Source organism: Emys orbicularis, chromosome 1 (assembly GCF_028017835.1).
Source record: "Emys orbicularis isolate rEmyOrb1 chromosome 1, rEmyOrb1.hap1, whole genome shotgun sequence".
Lineage (NCBI taxonomy): Eukaryota > Metazoa > Chordata > Testudines > Emydidae > Emys > Emys orbicularis.
Genome location: NC_088683.1, coordinates 107,422,708 through 107,443,239, shown reverse-complemented (window position 1 = coordinate 107,443,239; position 20,532 = coordinate 107,422,708). Strand labels below are relative to the sequence as shown.

The 20,532-nt window shown below is 40.8% G+C and overlaps 1 protein-coding gene across 1 annotated transcript in view; it reads right to left on the bottom strand.

The window, feature by feature from the left end:
- KIAA1549 (KIAA1549 ortholog) overlaps window positions 1–20,532 on the bottom strand; it is a 212,482-nt gene that overhangs the window by 56,469 nt on the left and 135,481 nt on the right. Inside the window, exons 7-10 of the mRNA XM_065419825.1 lie at window positions 19,792–19,851; window positions 17,745–17,890; window positions 7,280–7,457; window positions 2,302–2,486 (exon numbers count right to left, since the gene is read on the bottom strand). Of these exons, the coding sequence (XP_065275897.1) occupies window positions 2,302–2,486; window positions 7,280–7,457; window positions 17,745–17,890; window positions 19,792–19,851 (569 nt within the window). The remainder of the gene's footprint in view (window positions 1–2,301; window positions 2,487–7,279; window positions 7,458–17,744; window positions 17,891–19,791; window positions 19,852–20,532) is intronic.

Sequence of the window (20,532 nt, the reverse complement as noted above, 5' to 3'; positions counted from 1 at the left end):
CCAAACAAAACAAAACAAAACCCTATCAAAAGTATTATCCTTCACTACATGCCAAATCCCAAATTAATTTTCAACTCCTATTCAGGATAAAGTATTATTCCAATCAAACTCTGAATTAAATATTACCACAGCCAGGGTAAAATGAAAGTTCACATAAGGTTTCACTTGTTGTTGACCTTGATTCTGCAACTGAATCTACAATGGCAAGATAAGTGGGAGCTGCTATTGATTTGTTCTTGTTGCTTTAGAAGTGCAGCCACTTTCTACTTTCACCTTTCCCTTCTTTAATTAACTGTGTTCAGAGAAGACTTTTACAGAGGAAACTGTTTGACTGACCATGAGGTGACAGTACGCCGAACATAACTGTAGTAATACTGTACTAATGTCCACGGCAAGAGAAAGCAAGCGTTTAGTCACTAAAAGTATTTCAGACACACTGCCCTGTCCGTCTCAGTTTTGTTCAGTAAGTACAAAGAAAAAAGAGGATGCCATACTAGTTTTGTCATTGTACTAATGCATCTTTTATGAAAATACAGCTTTAGACAGTTTAGCATAAAAATACACTATCAAATTCCTCACCATCCATAGCCTGCCCCTCCATGACTTTAGCTATAATACCCGAAGCTCTGATCTTGTTCAATCTCACAAGCTAAAGCCCCAGGCCTGCATCAGGATCTACTAAGCAGGGACCCCAGAGCCCATGTTGAGACCTGCTTGCAGGGGGCAGCACACAGAAGCAAGGGTTTACTCTAGCAGATCCCAGTGCAGGACTGGGGTAGACATATGGTTTGCTTTGCTTAATGCTTGGGTGAAAGAACTCCAAAAACCACTTTGGGCTTCTGGAAAAAGCGAGGTTTGTGATTCACCAGGCAGCACGCTTCCCTGTGAATCAGTACTGAGTCAAAGCAGAGTGGTTGTTTTGGGTGGGTTTTTTTGTTTGTTTTTTTACATTTCCAAACCTTCCCCCACTTCTGGGAAACACAGCAAGGCCAGACAATGCCTTGCCCCACATAAATTTGTGGAGGGAAACGTTGCACATACCACATAAAAATTTATGGCTGAATACTCAGGCTACGTCTACACTGCAAGTAGGGGTGTAATCTTCAGCACATGTAGACACACCCATGCTATCTTTAATCTAGGTAGTTCACTAAAAATAGCAACGAGGACACTGCTGCCCAGGCTTCATCATGCCTACCAATGCATGTATCTACCAGGGGGACCGGGTGGGATTATACAACCTGCACTAAAGCTTGTGCCACGAGGGCATCACTGTTATTTTTAGTTAACTAGCTAGATTAAAGATAGTACAGGTACATCTACAAAAGCTACACATTAAACCCCCGGTTGCAATGTAGACAGAACTTTAAGTTGTTAACCAACTGCATACTTGCATCAATATTGAGTGAGCTCAGTATATCAGCTCCAAAAAAGAAAGATTCTCTATCTAGGAAGTTAAAGCAACAGCTCTGCCGGCACAGAGAACTGATATGACCAAAGTCTGATATATTCCACTCAGTAGGGCACACACATATATCTCTGTATACATACACACACAAAGCCATACAGAACTGCACAGCAACAAAAACAGACACTTTACACAGCCCAGGTTATAAGATTTCATTATATGCATATACTATGTTATTTGTGATAAGACAAATTGTACATGATTGGTGGGAGGAATAAGAGGTTTTAGCTGCCATTTCGGGAAGGTAAATCACTTGTAAAGTTAGGAAGTTAAGAGGACAAAATACTTGCTTTTTGCAATATACTTGCAAAACAGTTAATACATTTGTAATAGCCTATGTCGAAGGAGCCTTAAGATAAGTCTGGACTTCCAGGAATTAATGGGACAATTGGGCAATGGAACAGTTTGGCTTATGAGGCATTCATAAGACACAGAGATGGTCCAGACAAAGTTAGAGAATTTCTTGCATCTAGAAGGAATAATACAGCATCTTTCTCACACGGAACAGAGATAAGAAGATGGATTAAACGATGCAAGCAAGTTTCTTTCAACCTTGTCACCTAGGTTTCCCCAAAGGTTTCCCCTAGGGGTGTGACACAGCATTAGATGATACAACAGGCAAAGGAAAAGCAATGGGAACCACTGAGTTTTTTGGATTTATATTATTGTGTGATTCATAGCAATTCCACCTTTTTTTCCAGATTGCAGGAAGCCTCGGCCCTGGTACGTCTCACCTTCCCATCAAACGACACCATATATTTCCTAGACTGCTGCATTCACAAGTGCTCAGGTTACCTTAACTATTCCCAACACATCTTCCCATCCCCTTTTACCTTCTGTCGCTGCTGAATATTGCTCATGGTGTCTGGCTGAAACTCCAACTTGTCTGTTCGGCAGAGCTTCCAGTATAAAATAATAATGATAAGCAGCACCACAGCCACTGGGACTGCCACACCAACAATAATCCACAGATTGTTATTCTGAGACTCAGACGATGACTCTTTCACTTTATCCACAGCTGCAGAGTTAGAAGGGGGTAAGGAGGAGACAAGAATTTTATATAGTTATATATTTTTTTATCTGTTGACACTTCAGGGGATATTCATTTCTACCCTCTCATAATTGTTAGTAAAGAACTACATTTATAGGAAACTGACTGTGCAGTATAGGCAAGGTGATAAATGTATTACTTAATGTACATCTTGGCCAGGAAACATGAGCGTGGAGCAAATGATCAATTGTCTTAAAGCCCACTTTCAATTCTGGAGATCTGTGCTTAAGTTGCAAGTGAAAATGGGTTTGCCTGTACCCTGACTTTGTAAAAGGGACACAGTAAATTTGAAATCCAATCACCTACAAAAACCAGGCTAAACAGTATTTTCACATGCAGTATTACACCTACCCCTGAGTTCTGCAATCACATTTTCCCAATTTATTTACAAAATGTTTTTCTTTCCCGTTATTATGTGCAAGTCTGTACTAACAAAAGAGGAATCTAATTATACAAGGGGACACAAGGAAACTGACTATACACAAAGTAAACAAACTGGAAATAGAGAAAAATAATTCTAGTCAATTTCATTTACAGTAATTGTAGATGCTACTTGAAACAATAGCAGGTATAACATTTTCAGTCAGAATTGTAATTTTTAAAGGGACCCTTCAAACTAAAAGTAATATTTCTGTGTGAATTAATTTTTGTGTATTATTCTTACAAGTAACAACTCTGGTTGGTACAACTGCAAGAGATTAGAGGAAAATAATTATCACAATTTTCCCCTTTTGTTTACTTTGCACATTTGATACCACTTGGAGTATAGTCAGTTTCACTATTTCTATCAATATATTAAGTTTTCCTTTGGTTTCTGTGGGCTTTTGACAGCAACAGGAGAGACAAACACATAAAAATAAAATATATGCTTTTTATTTGTGATTTTTGATCTTCAAACTGTTTTTAATTAATTCTTTGGAACTGAAATTTAATTTAAACGATAAAATAAACGAGAACAAACACACACACAGTTGAGCTTGTACACCCATTAGCATTTTCCCTGTGGCGGGAAAACACCACAGCAGCCCAATACCGTCACATTTAACTTCAGGAAGGGGGACTACACAAAAATGAGGAAGTTAGTGAAACAGAAATTAAAAGGTACAGTGTCAAAAGTGAAATCCCTGCAAGCTGCATAGAAACTTTTTAAAGACACTATAATAGAGGCTCAATTTAAATGTATACGCCAAATTAAAAAACCATAGTTAGAGAATCAAAAAAATGCCCCCATGGCTAAAAAACAAAGTAAAAGAAGGAGTGAGACAAAAAGGCATCCTTTAAAAAGTGAAACTTAAATGCTAGTGAGGAAAATAGAAAGGAGCATAAAAGGCCAAAAAAGAATTTGAAGAACAGCTAGCCAAAGATTCAAAAAGTAATAGCAAATTTGTTTTTAAGTACATCAGAAGCAGGAAGCCTGCTAAACAACCAGTGGGACCAGTGGTTGTCTGAGATGCTTAAGGAGCACTCAAGGATGATAAGGCCATTGTGGAGAAGCTAAATTAATTCTTTGCATTGGTCTTCAAGGCTGAGGATGTGAGGTAGATTCCCAAACCTGAGCCATTCTTTTTAGGTGACAAATGGAGATATCCTATCCTATCTCCTAGAACTGGAAGGGACCTTGAAAGGTCATCGAGTCCAGCCCCCTGCCTTCACTAGCAGGACCAAGTACTGATTTTGCCCCAGATCCCTAAGTGGCCCCCTCAAGGATTGAACTCACAACCCTGGGTTTAGCAGGCCAATGCGGAACTGTCCCAGATTGAGGTGTCATTAGAGGAAGTTTTGGAAGAAACTGATAAACTAAAAAGTAATAAGTCACCAGGACCAGATGGTATTCACCCAAGAGTTCTGAAGGAACTCAAATGTGAAATTGCAGAACTACTAACTGTAGTTTGTAACCTATCATTTAAATCAGCTTCTGTACCAAATGACTGGACGATAGCTAATGTGACGCCAATTTTTAAAAAGGGCTCCAGAAGAGATCCCGGCAATTACAGGCCAGTAAACCTGACTTCAGTACAGGACAAACTGGTTGAAACTACAGTAAAGAACAAATTTGTTGGGGAAGAGTCAACATGTTTTTTGTAAAGGGAAATCATGGCTCGCCAATCTACTAGAATTCTTCGAGGGGGTCAACAAGCATGTGGACAAGGGGGATCCAGTGGATATAGTGTACTTAGATTTTCAGAAAGCCTTTGACAAGGTCCCTCACCAAAGGCTCTTAAGGAAAGTAAGCTGTCATGAGATAAGAGGAAAGATCTTCTCATGGATTGGTAACTGATTAAAAGATAGGAAACAAAGGGTAGGAATAAATGGTGAGTTTTCAGAATGGAGAGGGGTAAATAGTGGTGTCCCCCAGTGGTCAGTACTGGGCCCAGTCCTATTCAGCATATTCATAAATGATCTGAACAGTGAGGTGGCAAAATCTGCAGATGATACAAAACTACTCAAGATAGTTAAATCCCAAGCAGACTGCGAAGAGCTACAAAAGGATCTCAGAAAACAGGCTGACTGGGCAAGAAAATGGCAGATGAAATACAATGTTGATAAATGCAAAGTAATGCACATTGGAAAACATAATCCCAACTATACATATAAAATCATGGTGTCTAAATTAGCTTTTACCACTCAAGAAAGAGATCTTGCAGTCATTGTGGATAGTTTTTTAAAAACATCCACTCAATGTACAGTGGGAGTCAAAAAAACAAACAGAATGTTGGGAATAATTAAGAAAGGGGTAGATAATATGAGAGAAAATATCATATTGCCTCTATATAAATCCATGGTACACCCACATCTTGAATACTGCACGCAGATGTGGTTGCCCCATCTCAAAAAAGATACATTGGAATTGGAAAATGTTCAGAAAAGGGCAACAAAAAAGATTAGGGGTATGGAACGGCTTCCATAGGAGGAGAGATTAATAAGACTGGGACTTTTCAGCTTGTAAAAGAGACGACTAAGGCGGGGATATGATAGGGGTCTATAAAATCATGATTGATGTGGAGAAAGTAAACAAGGAAGTGACATTTACTCCTTCTCATAACACAAGAACTACAGGTCACCAAATGAAATGAATAGGCAGCAGGTTGAAAAGAAACAAAAGGAAGTATTTTTTCACACAACGCACAGTCAATCTGTAGAATTCCTTGCCAGAGGATGTTGTGAAGGCCAAGACTATAACAGGATTCAAAAAAGAATTAGATAAATTCATGGAGGATAGGTCCATCAATGGCTATTATCCAGGATGGGCAGGGATGGTATCTCTAGCTTCTGTTTACCAGAAACTGGGAATGGGCGAGAGGGGATGGATCACTTGATGATTACCTGTTCTGTTCATTCCCTCTGGGGAACCTGGCATTGGCCACTTTCAGAAGACAGGATATGGGGCTAGATGGAACTTTGGTTTGACCCTATATGGCCGTTCTTATGTTCTTAAATAACATCCCAATACCGGTTTATCCTTACAACTTTGTGAATATTTCCCAAACAAATATTACACTATATTAATAAATCTAGAACATAATAAGCTTAAAAGGTAACTGAGTTACCGTAAACTAAACTAGAGGAGAAATAATATTTTAAAATCATACATGACCCAATCATTAATATTTTCATAATGACTACCTCACTGGGCAAACAATTTTTTTCCATAAAAATCTTTCTGCAAGTGACTTTGTAGATCAGACACATGCTGTATTATATCTGGCTATTCAAGCTATTGCTACCAAAGCAAAAAGACTTCATGCTATCATGTCACTCACTTCTCATCTATATACAGCAAAGTCTTGTGTTCCAATAGGAGTACTGAGGGCAAACAATCTAACTAGTTTTAAATGGAGTTTGGTACATTTATTAACTGGATTATGAGACGTGATTGCCTGAGATAGGAGGTGACTGGACTGAATGATCCAGGAGACCCCTTCCAGTCCTGTGCCCTATGTTTCTATGTGTTGCCTACACTGAAAAAAAAAAAAAGTATGGATTTAAATCTAGTCAAAGATATTATATTACAAATGTTATAGATTTTAAGCCTTTCCCCCTTACCAGGGTGTACAGTTTAGAGTAATTCTTATGTATGGCACCTTAGCTTCATTTGGCTGTAAATATTTTCCATTTCATTTCCCCATCTCACAACTCTCATTGAGTTGTTGTGCTAGGGATCTCCTATACTAATGCTCATGCACATCTAGTTAATGAAACCTTATTAACGGGTGATGACAAGGTCAAACTACAGACATATCACTAGTAGATCAGTAAATAAAAATGAGATCTATGACATTCAATCAAGGAAAAGAAGCCACAAGTTATGCCTCCCAGCTGATATGATCCAAACAACCCCTTCCCACAGTAACTGCATCTTTCACTCACAAACAAGAAGTGGCTTTTTTTTTTTTTGCTTTTTTTGGGGGGGCCGGGGGTTGTAAAAAGAGTAATGTGTAAATTGCATATTTCACATAGATGGAATATTCCATCCCACAAGTATACTTTTTTGCAAATTCACGGGTGAGATCCTCACTCCTGCTCCAGCTCCTTCATGGTGCTTAAAGGGGCTGGAGCAGCACAAAGGGCCTCTAAAGTCCCATTTCTGGCTGGCGGACGATTCTTTCAGAGCAGGCACCGCACAGACCGTTCTAATGCATTACAGAGATGATATAATACATATTACAGTTTGCTTGGAGAAGTCCCCAGATTTCCATAACTACGGTCATGTTTCCCCTTTCTCTTCAGGGGTACAGTGATGCAGAGTTGGTGGGACTTACGTTGTGCAACTGCGCCTTGAATGCGGTACCCAAGAATGATGGCGGCTCTCTGGATGTCAACTCTGTTAATCAGATCTGAAGACTTTACAGCGCTGAGCCTCTCTCCAGTTTGATCCTCCACAAAATAGATCAGTTCTACAGCGTTATCAGCACCCACTAGCCGTGACATGTTGACAATCTGAAGAGATACAGGAATGTTTTAAACTTCAAATAAAAATATTTTTTCCTCCAAGGTCCTCTCATATTTCATCTTTTAACCCTTTCCTCGCACAATACTATGCTTAAGGGTTTGCGCTTGAAAAGAAAGGCAATGAGAACAGCTTTACCTAGAGAGAATCAGTGCTTCTCTTTGAATTGCCACTGTCACTAACCCCTGATGACGCAAGAGCAAAAAGCCCCAAATTAGATCATTGTGAGAAAACATGTTGCCACTAAGGTGAAATCTTAATATCCATCAGACCTGGCACACCAGAACACATGGTACCCCACTAAATGCTCACTGCGAAACCTGGAAATTGACAGTAGCCAGAGACACCCAGCAGAAAGACATGTGTTGTATAAACAACTCCAAGATTGTGAGAGTACTAAAGAGACAATATAAGACCTAATTCTACACTATTTCTAAGCATGCAAATATCCCTGATTTTAGCAGCACTCTAGTTAATACTGAGCAAGCATGGACATCATAAACCGATTGTTAGGTGTTTATCATTAATCCATAATAATTTGCTCCCAAAGTAAAACTGAAGACATCACCTCATAAGTAATAATAATGGACTAATAATCAGAATTAATTATTAAGAGAAAACTCCATCTATTCCAGTGGATGATTACATCAATGCAATGTTAAATCAGTGCCCTAATTACACAAGCCAACATTCAAGTGCTGCAGGAAAGGGAGAAATCTACAGAAATGACTGCCTGGTGATTGAGGAGGCAATTATTTACAATGAACTAATCCTTTGCACAACACAACAGTTCAAGCACAAATCTGAAGCTCTTGGCTTGAACAACTTTAGTATCGCTATAACACAGATTTCTGGGTGTGGGAATGGGAGTAGGAGTGACTTCTAGTGATTCAGATTTGTGCCAAATAAAAAAAGTTAATTCCCAGCTAAATTTTACAATGCAGTTGGAGTGTGATGTCAGGAATTTGTAATACTCTAAGGGTCCGTGGGTTAGATTTCACTTATGGTTTGATTTCACTTGCCCTTCCCAAAGCACCTATTTTGGCTACACTTTATTGTTTTTGACTTCATTTACCTGATTTAGACCCAATTGTGTGGATGTTACCCATATGCATAGGCAGGCTTTCTATTTGCTTCAAATGAATCATTTTGCTTGTCCACATCTAGAGCACCGAACCTTCCTACAGGAAGCCAAGAATTTACACAACACATTAAGAAGCCATTCCTTCAGTACAGCTTTAATGCCATTAATCAAAAATATGTGTTCTCTGAGGCAGCCCTGTAGATACCTTCTAATCAATGAACATTTAAATTGTAGATGAGAACTTCAAAACTCTGTTCTTGTAAAATTAAATCTAATAAATTTTAACCACCTTTAGATTAACCATTTATATGGTGCATTCAGTTTAAAAGTAGGTGAACTAAATGCTGGGAATGATTCTATGGAAGACTGAACCAAAGTTATGTGATATGGAAAGAATCAGAACAGTAGGGCAATAGTATTGTTCTCTCACAGAATTCTCTTTTAACCATTTGTGCACATGTTTACAGTTAAACACATGCATCAGTGTTTGCAGGATCAGGGCTTATGAAAGCAAAGCCAACTACTCTCCTCTCCCCAGTTTCCAACAGTCAAATTGTTATTAAGGAATGCAGGGCAATATTCCAGTTCACACCAGTTGTATCAGCTGTAACATTCCATCTCAGAACATCAAGTTTATGATGAAATCATTGACAGATCCTTTATCGTAACAGTGTTACTGGGCTCTGATGCAATTATATCATGAATATACGCTTTAGATTTCACGCTCTAACACACAAACGAGACAGATTTCTTTTCAGTAAAAAGATTGAAAAAAGAAACCCATAAAAAGTATACCCCTCCCATTGTCCCTCAACCCTTCTGCCAGCTGAGGAGCAGTCTATAATTCAGTGGTTCTCAACCTATTTACCATTGTGGGCCGCATATGCAGTTCTCTATGTGTTATGTGAGCCACATCCACACAATATACAATACCATTGCCCATGATATATAATACTTGGGGGGGGGGGTGTTAACCTGGAAAAAGCATGTATGAGGGGAGGGGGCTCTTCGATAATTCCAGCTGAAATAAATGTTCAAGCACTTGGTAGGGAAGCGCTTCAAGTGCACCCCTTTGTGATCCAACTCTACTTTTAATTCTTTTTTGCCAGGACTGTGACCGCTCGCGACTCTGCCTACTTTAAGCCTTGCCTGAGCTGGGCCCACGAAACAGCTGCAGGGTCAGCATTATATCCTCCTCCGGGTCGCTGCGCTGCAGTGACTCTGGAGGGGGTGCAGCTGGGACAGAGGGGGTTGCTCCAAGTCCAGCTCAGTGCAGTAGGCAGCAGGAGCCCCATGTGGGGCTCAACAGTGGGATGCTGTCCAGGCCAGAGAGGGTCACTGCTGTGGAGGGCACTAGAGCCCTGTAGCAGAGATTGCACAGGAGGGGGAGAGGGCCCTCCCCACCTGGCCTGCTGTGGCTGCCCAATCGGGAACATGTCTCTCCATGCCTGCTCCCAGACAGTCAGCGGCAGGGGTGATCCCACCCACCGAGCCATGGGGCACCTTAGCTGGGAAGTCACCCACAGGACAAATTTCCACCCCGCACCAGCTGTTGCTTGCAAATAATGGTACAAATTTTAATATAATGATTTACAAGGCAGCCTGCTGCTCTGGCTGTGAGCTCCGGGTCCGGACACGGTCAGCAGGGGATGGGCAGGCAGGCGCTGTCTGCTGCAGGCAGCCCAGGGCGTGCTGCAACCCAGAACATGCTCATCCTCTTATGGCTCTTCTTTGAACCCTCTCCAATTTATCAACATTGTTCTTGAACTGTGAGCAACAGAACTGGACACACTATTCCAGCAACAGTCGCACCAGTGCCAAATACAGGATAAAATAACCACTCTACTAATCAAGATTACACTAGGACAGCGGTTCTCAAGCAACAGCCCGCATGCAGCCCAATTAGCACACAGTTGCGGCCCAGCTCAGCTGTGTGCTAAAGGCCATGGGCTCCAGGCTCCAAGCTGCCCTGCCGCGTGGTGGGCTCTGGGCTGCCGGTGGCTGCCCGGCCCCGCCTGGCGGGCTGCAGGCTGCCACCAGGGTCCAGGCCACTGCCCGACCCCACATGGCAGGGTCTGGGTCCCTGCCCCCTGCCCAGCTCTCTGCTTCTGGCCCCACTCTGTGGAGGGGGCTCTGGGTGGAGGGCGCTGGGTATAGGGGTTGGGGGGGGGGCACTGTGGTTCTCAACCTGTGGCCCAGGTAACACTTTGTGGGCTGCATATGTGGCCCACAATGATAAATAGGTTGAGAACCACTGCACTAGGAGCTCATGTTCAGCTAGATTATCCACCACGACCCCAGATCTTCCCCGGATAGAGATACCCATCCCTAAGTATGGCCTACATTCTTTGTTCCCAGATGTATGCATTTAAATTTAGCCATAAACACATATTGGTTGCTTATGCCCAGTTTAGCAAGCAATCTAATTTGCTCTGAATCAGTGACCCGTCCTCTTCATTATATACCACGCCCCCAATTTTGGGGTCATCTGCACACTTTATCAAGTCAACATCTGTAAAATGGGTTAATTAACACCCACTTCTGCAAAAATTCTGCATTTCTCTACACTTACATAGCAGTTTACATCTAAAGTATTATTTTAGATATATTTGATAGTACAAGGCATAGACCACAGTGTATATATATGTATATAGTTTATGTGTAGTAGGTCTCAGACTATTTTCCCAGTGAGGTCTTCTGTACAATTTCAAATTATTTTTGTTTTATAATTTGTAAAGGTCTGTCCTTTAAGGTGCTAAAGACAGCACAAATGCATAGAAATCCACTTTTCCAGACAAATGGAGATGCCTTCCATGTGTTAAGAAGCAAGAGCCAGCATTTTATATCTATGCTTTGAGGGTGGAGGAGAAGGGAGAGGAAGCATATGAAAAAAGCAAGAATTTCAATCATTAAAAAAAAAAAAAAAAAAAAAGAAACCTCGTCAGTGCAATTCACTCTGTTTCTGCTGGCATAAATCACATCTTTTCGGTTAATATTAGACATGTGCTTTAACCTTTACAGACTAAAAGCTTAACTGTGTTCCAGTGTCAGTAAAAATTAATTTAAAAAAAATGTTTCCAAAGGAGTACCATAGGTCAGTGAATAGTGTTGCCTTGGTAACCAATTCCAGTACATAAATTACAGTAGGAAAATCTAGGTAGTGGAGGAACTCAGAAAGTATTTGCACTGTGTCAGCAAGCCAAAAGATCCTATAATCAGCTGCCAATTTGTTAGTAAACAGCAGGATTACTTCTCTTTTTGAAATATGTACATCCCACAGGAAAAAAGAACAAAAAGAGATTCTGCTTTATCAAAAATAGGATTTAAACATCAATGCAATTAAGTCAAGCTGTTCCAGGGTCTGGATTACTTAGCAGACATTACAGCATGAACCATACGTTAAATGAGCAACACACACACACACACACACACACACACACAGTCTACCTTAGGTTTGAGTAAGTTGTTGCATAAACCTGCAAAGCCAGGAAATACACTGGTGCAGCTTAAATGATGGCAGCTGTGTCCTTAAGTAATCTTGCTGGGTCTACATGTCACAGTATTTGTGACTAATATCAAGTATTCATCCAATTTGGCATTTAGGCCCTGATTCTGCAATTGTCATGTTGGGAGGGACTAGTAAATAAATCTGTATGAGGAGCCAGCTACAAGGTCTGTTCCTGTAGCAGCTATCCCAGCCAGCAAACCACCTCTATTTTGCCAGCTGGAAATCTGGTTTGCCACAACAGAACGGGTTTGTCCAACAGTCATAGGCAGAGGGGAGCCTGAGGACTTAATCTCTAGCTGAGGGTATTACTGGAAGCCTAAAGTACGTGGAAACACTATAGTTCCCTTCAGAAATCCACTCCAAACAGCACTGCCAGGAACACCCACATGTGCTGGATGGGTTCCTCAGGCTCTCTGCTGCCAGTACAGGTCTGGTGAACTACCTCTGGTTCATCAAACCAGGCCTTGTCTATACTGCACGGGTAATTCAACCTAAGTTATGCAACTCCAGCTACGTGAATAATGTAGCTGGAGTCGACGTAGCTTAGGTCGACTTACTGCGGTGTCTACACTGCGCTGTGTTGAAGGGAGATGCTCTCCGGTCGACTTACCTTACACTTCTCGTTCCGGTGGAATACTGGAGTTGACGGGAGAGCGATCTGCGGTCGATTTAGCGGGTCTTCATTAGACCAACAAAAAGGTCAGACAGTGGAAATTCTTAAAGTTTCCATGTAAAAATAATAAAAATCCCAAGTAACCTCAATCTTTACTCTCAGATTATGTGCTGTCAATTTGGGAAGGGTACACTGATCATACAAAAGAAGGCACTACTCTCAGTGAAAAACTGAACCCACCTTTGCTATCAAGGTTGCTATATAATAATTATTTTCTCATACAGATTCTTAGATAACTAAATATTAGCCATGTGAGCTATTTAATTTCTGTAGTTTCCTTTAACTGAGAACTTCACTGCTTTTGTCACTTTGTGCCACAACCTTAATTGCCATTCTTTTCTAGGATTCACATTTTTGTTCTCTACAGCATTCAAAAGAAGCAGAGATCATTTCAATCTAAAGTAAATTAAGTATTATTTTAATATGAGCTTCTGGTGGGGTTTTTTAAAACCGTACTTAACAGCCTCATTCCTCATAAAAGTGCATGAGAGCTGACAAGACAGACTACTCATAAAAATGTCAAGTGTCTCTAAGTCTGCATGATGTAATATAACCTACAGAGTATGCCTTGCATTTGCAAGAAGAAGCTATAAAAGGTGAAATTCTCTGTGGAATATTTGCATATAAACATAGATGGGATTGTGTTGTGTATAATAAGCCGCTGTAAGGCTGTAAACCCTGTGTGTAGCTATGGCTTTAGGTGTCTATCTAACAAAGAGTGCCACCATGAGCAATGCAGATGAGAGAAAGGGAAAAGAAAAGATGAGAATTTGGGCACTGTCAGTCCAAACCTCTTATTTTTATGAAAGGTTCAAAAGTGTTTAGATTTAAAGAAGTGATTTTACCCAGTTATGTTTTCCAGTAAATATATTTATTAAGAAAAAATGTGCACCCCCAATGGTGCCAGTTCTACTTTCACAGCATAGGAAAGGGAAACAATTATTGTGATAGCATTTATCAACAATTGCCTCATTTTCAGCGCAAGCTCTTCAATTTCCACAGCACTCAGTGGTGTTGTGTTTTACTACAAAGTGCCTTTCACCTCAGGAACCCTCAATTCTAAACTGGCTTGTCACAAGTGAAATGAATGGGTGGTCTCAGTTTAGTCTCCAGGGGACAAATGTCCTCCTGACTAAAATAACACCCAATTTGGTACAACTGGCAGTCTGCGCCCTTATTTCACTCCATTGTGGGTTGGTATTATAAAAGAGCTATCAGAACAATGCACGACATTATGCAACACATGCTGCTATCCTGCAGTGTAAGAGAAAGGTTGAAAATAAAGAACATGCATAGACTGGAAATTTTGTTATTTGTGTCATGGTGTCCTCTGAACGCACACACACACACTTCTCCAAACCAGTTCACAGTCTCATCCAGGGAAACCTGCAGAACCTGCTGCAGCAAAATTAAAAGGTTTATTGCGGTTGAGAATTGATTGCTATGCCTCATATCCTCAGCAGAGGTGGGAGAGGTGATGTTCTATGTTACAACAATTTGAAAAAGGCCCCCAGGGGCCATTGTGCAGCCAATGGACCACTGGAATGCCACAACACTCCAGCCACCCACCCGGTCTCAGGCATGTGTCACACTATGTCAGGGCTGGACATGATGGCACAGGACCAGCTCTGCACCACCTGGAGTCCCTTACACCAAAAAAATCCTCATGTAATGGTGCAGAGTAGCTTTATTGGGGTCAGGAATCTGGGCTTACACCTACATTTCTGCTACCTCGCCTTCAATAATTACAGGCCAAACCTATAGCACCACTGTACACACTAAAACTTTGCCGCTCTAGCAGATCCTGTTAATGAGTGGCTGCAAGAGGCAGGAGAAGGAGCATGTGCAGTAGTTCTATGTTTCGAACACTGGGAGAATAACAATTCTTATGAAAAGATGGTCACTCCCTTAATAAAACAGCTGCTGATCCCCCAAAAGTCAAGGTTACCCTATTACTACATTAATAGGGATAGCTCAGTGGTTTGAGCATTGGCCTGCTAAACCCAGGCTTGTGAGTTCAATCCTTGAGGGGGCCACTTAGGGATCTGGGGCAAAAACAGTACTTGGTCCTGCTAGTGAAGGCAGGGGCTGGACTCAATGACCTTTCGGGGTCCCTTCCAGCTCTATGAGATAGGTAATATAATATATGGAGATACACCTATCTGCAAAGGGCAGCCCAACTTAAAAGAACTTCATCATTTTTGGTGGGAACACTGCAAAGTTTCACAGTCTAATATGTGGTTCTGAGGGCTGAGAAGGGAAGAACACAAGTCCTGCTTAAATGACAAGTCGCATTATTTAAATAGTGCACTGTACTAGATACTCTTTTGCCTATAAAAGAAAAAATATTGCAGGTAGGGAGAGAAATGTTTATGTTCATGTTTACACTCAGTTACATGCAGGCTAAAAGTATGTGCTCCAGAATTCTTAGTCAAATAGCGCAGAGACTATATAACTCCATGCTCACTCTAGGATTGTAAATCCTAATTTGGTTAAAGACACATGAACGGTTGTGTTTGTGGGGGCATAAGATTCTTCCCTGTGTATCTTCCAAATGGATACTGGCAAACAACAGAGTTTAAAAAAGAAAAATTACAAAAGTGTGGTCACTTTCTGATAGTTAATAACTTGATCCAGGAGATAAAATAGGTAATTGTCAGCCACCACACACAAGGGACTACAGGTATCAGATCACAGGTGTCACTTATGCGCCAAAAGGGCTGTTGGAAGCATTATATATAAAGTATACAAAACTTCACTGTGAAGAGGACAGGGTTGCTACATACACTGCATACCTGACACTACCCCACAAAAGCAAGGATATAAGAAGTTGAGCCATTTGGCAATATATACCTTCTCCTCCTTCACCTACAGGCATGTGTCTTAGCATTATCACAACTACCATACACCACAACCTGAACTCTTCCCCCTTCAACCTTCTCTTCTCCACACACCCATTCACCAAACTACCCTCACATAACACAATTAGCTATGGCGGTTTGGTGTAGTGCTGGGATGGGATGGTATAGTTTGGTAAAAAGGAGTGATGAAAGGCTGGTATCCTTAGGGAACTAAGCAAAGGTTGTAGCATGCAGTAGGAGGTTGTACTGCCTCACCACTGCGGGAATCCTCAGCTGCTGCCCAGTTAAGGAAGCTCGATAGCTACTTTGTACCAATGAAGCAGTAAAAAGGAAGAGTTATCGGTGACTAGGGCCATATCTGCAATACAGCTGCTGCAGCTGTGCTGCTGTAATGCCTTAGTGCAGATGCTTCCTACATCAGTGGAGGGGTTTTTCCATCAATGTAGATAATCCACCTCTCCAAGAGGTGGTAGCTAGGTCAATGCAAGAATTCTTCCATTGATCTAGCTACATCTACGCCAGGGTTAGGTCAACCTAACTTACAGCGCTCAGGGCACAAAATTTTTCACAGCCCTAAACACAGGTGCTGGACCTAGGGGTGCTGCTGCCGCACCCCGTGGCTTGAAGTGGTTTCCATCATATACAGGGTTTACAGCTTGATTCAATGGCTCTCAGCCACCCCCACTATACAAATTATTCCAGTGCCGCTGGCCCTAAGCAAGGTAGCTAGGCTGATCTAATTTTTAAGTGTAGACCAGGCCTAAGACCTGGCACATAGAATATAGCAGAAATACAGCCATCTGTGGGAGTAAAGCTCTGTGTTCTCTCCCAGTGAAATACAATGCTATAGCTAGAAAAAAATCTCTCTTAAAACCTGTGCATGTAAACAACACAGAACTGGAGGTTAATTACAGTAAAGGATAAAAGAGTAACTTTTTACATGCAGCCTAGCTGTATGTATTTTCAATATGATCGCCTCTTTGTGGGTAAGACATAAGGTTTATTTTATATCAAGAGGCAGAGGGATAAACATGTGCAATGGGGAGAATGAAAAATCTGAAACAGGGCACCTTATTCACAGTGAATCATAGCAGTGCAAAAGAAATAAAATACAAACTTCTCTTAGAACAGATGCTTCTTTGAGCCCCAGACCTTCAAACATCTGGAAATTAAAACAGGAGGGGAAACTGCAGGGTTATACCAAAGGAAGATGATAGGTCTGAACTGCCTGTATGGCAACTCTGAGGTCAACTGTTGATGGATTAGCTGGCAAAGTTATTTTTAAACAACTTTCCCATTAAAAAGGTAGACTGGGTTTCAGTTTGTTGATCTGGCTGATAAAGGACCATCTGTGACAGCCAGAAATCTAAGTAAAAGGTTAAGTTTTCAAATCTTTGCAGCCAGAAGGTGGCTTTCGCCTAAGTGAACACCACCAGCCACAATGAAGGTACAGACTAAGAACTACCAACACCCAGATATCATAGCATGGGAGGGGCTGTCATGGATGCCAAATGTGGTGCTGGTGCAGTTAATTCTTCTTTCACTGCAACTTCAATGACCGAGAATATCATACCAAACAGGCAGTTAAAAAGTGTATTATGTTATTCTGTTTGACAAGATCCCTTAGCGGCATAGCATAAGTGCCAGCCAGCACTCAGGCGCATTATCCTATTTCATATTTATATACTGTTACAAAACACGACAGAGTACCTAAAAACGTTTTAAGAGCTGTGTGGCCACCGAAAAAAGGGGGTGGGGGCAGACTTTGATCCAGAAGAGCGCTGTCCCTCTTTGCAAGACACCTCAACTAAATCAAGAACTCAGTCAGTTCTTAAAATAGGCTGCTTTTAAGAGCTGTTTCTGAGGATTGTTTTTAAAATCACAACACTTACTTTATAACCATTTAACACTCCTGTTGTTTTCACTGTTATCACAGTCATTAGTTCAAAAGGCAGCAGGGCAGCGAAAAGAATGTTAGTTGCACAACATGATTTATGTATCAGTCACATACAGCAGCTGGACTAGAGGCTTTCATTTCATCTCTTCTTCCTTAAAGTGCTAGGTATTATTTACTGTTTGAATAGTTCATTCCCTTTTACACACACACGTGAGTGCACACAAGCACACGTCCAGCCTCTGATCTATTAGTACCTGCACAATGTTGTTGCCTGCAAACGTGGCTCGTTTCCATATTCGCCCTCCAGTCAAAGCCTCATTTAACAGCTGAGCCAGTTTCCGCTCCATCCCAGCCTGAAACACTTCCTCCTGAATTCGCTGGTCGACAACACCCAAGAGAACTACAGTGTAAAAAAAAAAAAAAAAAAAAGGCAACCCAAGAATAAACAAATTAGTAAGAAGCATTAGTTCTCAGTGTCTTTTATGCAACTTCAATTGCAGGCCTTAAATCATTCTCTAAAGCCCTCTGCTGGACTATTTAAGCATAGCATTGAAATATTCACACAGGAATCCCTCCCAGCTCAGCTGGAGATTGCAAGACTTTGGAAGAAGGGGAATTAAAAGAAAAAAACGCTGAGGTGATTGCTGGAACTTCATGGGGGGTAGCCTGGTCCAGAACAAATGCAGTCGTGGGGCAGCCCTGCCTCCAAAAAAGCTAAATATATGAAAATATTTATATATCAAAACAAAAGCAGCAGAGAGTAAAGAATTCAAAGTTATAACCAATTCCGATTTACCTGCTTTCAATGTTAACCATACTTTGTGTTCACCAGTCACAGAGTCAGGGGTAGGCATGGATAGGGGATATAAAAATAGGACAGAAATAGCAGAACAGGTAGGAAACAGAAAGTAGAAAAGTGTATTGTCACCTGTTTCAGACAGCCCTGAGCCTAAGCCTATGAGAGCCGTGGTGCACAGAAACTGGTTAGCATGAGTTAGGGGTCCATTAATGTACAGAAAAGCAGCTGACTCTGTGACTAGCACTAGCCTACTGTACTTCTCAATCACAGGTGCATGGAAAAGGATTTACCTGCTTCTGAAATTTCTAGTGAAGAAGGATGCTGGACTGACACGCTCAGCAACAGAAATTAATATATCAAAAATATCCCTCACAAACAGAGCTGGTTGAAACATTTTTTTGATGAAAATTTAGAAAAATTTCATGCAAAATTTTCATTTTGGTCAAATTTTTCTTTTTTTTTTTTTTTGGTTGAAAAAACAGATCAAAAGCTCAGAAATTCAGTTTTCAGAAAAGATTTTGTATTTTTGGCTAAAATTTTATTTTTTCATTTGGTTGTCACTACAAATGCTCGTGTTTCAGTTTTGAATTCTTTTTAAGCCAAAACGATTTTCAAATAGTCAAATATTTTTAGCTTTTTGTTTCAGTTTTTCCATTGAAAAACAAACAAAAAAATTTTCACAGGAAATTTTAGATTCCCCCCTTCCCACAAAGAAATTTCCCACAAAAAATAAGTGGTATCTTTCTACTGGCTTTAGTCACAAATGGAGTATCTCAGAATTAAATAGCAAAATAAACGATCAGTGATCAAGAACAATTAAATGCAGGAAACTTGACGAGAATTTTTTCACCTTCTTTTAAATTCAAATAGATTGAGAATTACAAATAATAGCAGGAAGTGTATTCCACACCAGAAGGGCATAGTTACAGAAAGCACTAACTCTCACTGTTTTAGGATTATATTCAGGGCAAATTAGATCACCTGACTTGGACTAGAGCAATTTGCTGGAAACTAATTGAGGAAAAAAATGAAATGGGATGGAGCTGCATCATTACAGTCCCTAAAATTGTTTGGCATCTACTTATATTCTGTTGCATAGCCTTGTGTGCTTTGGTGTAAGGTCCCATGAATAAATCAAGTATTAAAAGTTAAAAAAAATATATCTTAAAAAAAAAAAAAAAAAGCAATGTCCAACTTAAAAGGCAGTTAGTGTATACAGCACCCTCTGTATACCAGAGCTGTGTTCCTGCACTTTGAATAAACTGCATTCTAAATATAAAACAATTTTTGAGCCAATAAACAAGGAATTGCAGTTCATTCTACACAAGTGCATTTCCCAGCAGTTCCAGGTTATTCATTCATTTGCTTTGGAGTTTATTCAGATCTGGATATAGTTATTACCTCAAACCGTAAGCAATCTCAAAATTTATTAATGTGTTATCTAGGTCCCGGCTAAAAAAAAAAAGGTGTCTCAGCTATCTATCCTTATATAGTCTACATACCTGTTCTCACCCAGGAAGATTTCATCAATTGAGACACATTGAGTTGAGGGTAATGAAAGGCTGGGGGAGAAAAAAAATAGGATGAGGGAAAAAAACATCTGTAAGAACTGTATACTCAATAGCACAAAAACAAGAAAAGAGGCTGTTTCATAATTCACATTAAGTCAATGAACATTTTATTTGCTGATATAACTCTTAGTGTTATACATAAGAGACAGAAAAACATTGCTCTTGATACATATTTTCTGGTTCATATGTCTGAATGAAAAACAGCTGACTAAAGTGGTCAGATTAAATACCTGAAATATTTAACATACCACCCTGACAGCTTTGCTTCTAGAAATAGTAAGCAAAGCCCGTTTGGCTAATTTGTTGTTAATGTAAGATGAGATTTTTGAATGCTAAGATCAGGCTGTACACTGGATGACTCATGGTTTCTCAAACTTCATTGCACTGTGACCCCCTTCTGACAACGAAAACTACTACATGACCCCGGGAAGAGGGACCAAAGCCTGAGCCCCACCGCCCCGTACGATGGGGTCAAAGCCCAAGCCCCGCCGCCCTGGGGAGGAGCCAAAGCTTGAGGGCTTCGCCCTGGGCTAGGGAGTTGTAACCTGAGCCCCGCCGCCTGGGCTGAAGCCGAAGCCTGACCCCCGCCACCCAAGGATTAAGCCCTTGGGCTTCAGCTTCAGCCCTGGGTGGTGGGGCTCGGACTTTGGCTTCAGCCCTGGCCCCAACAAG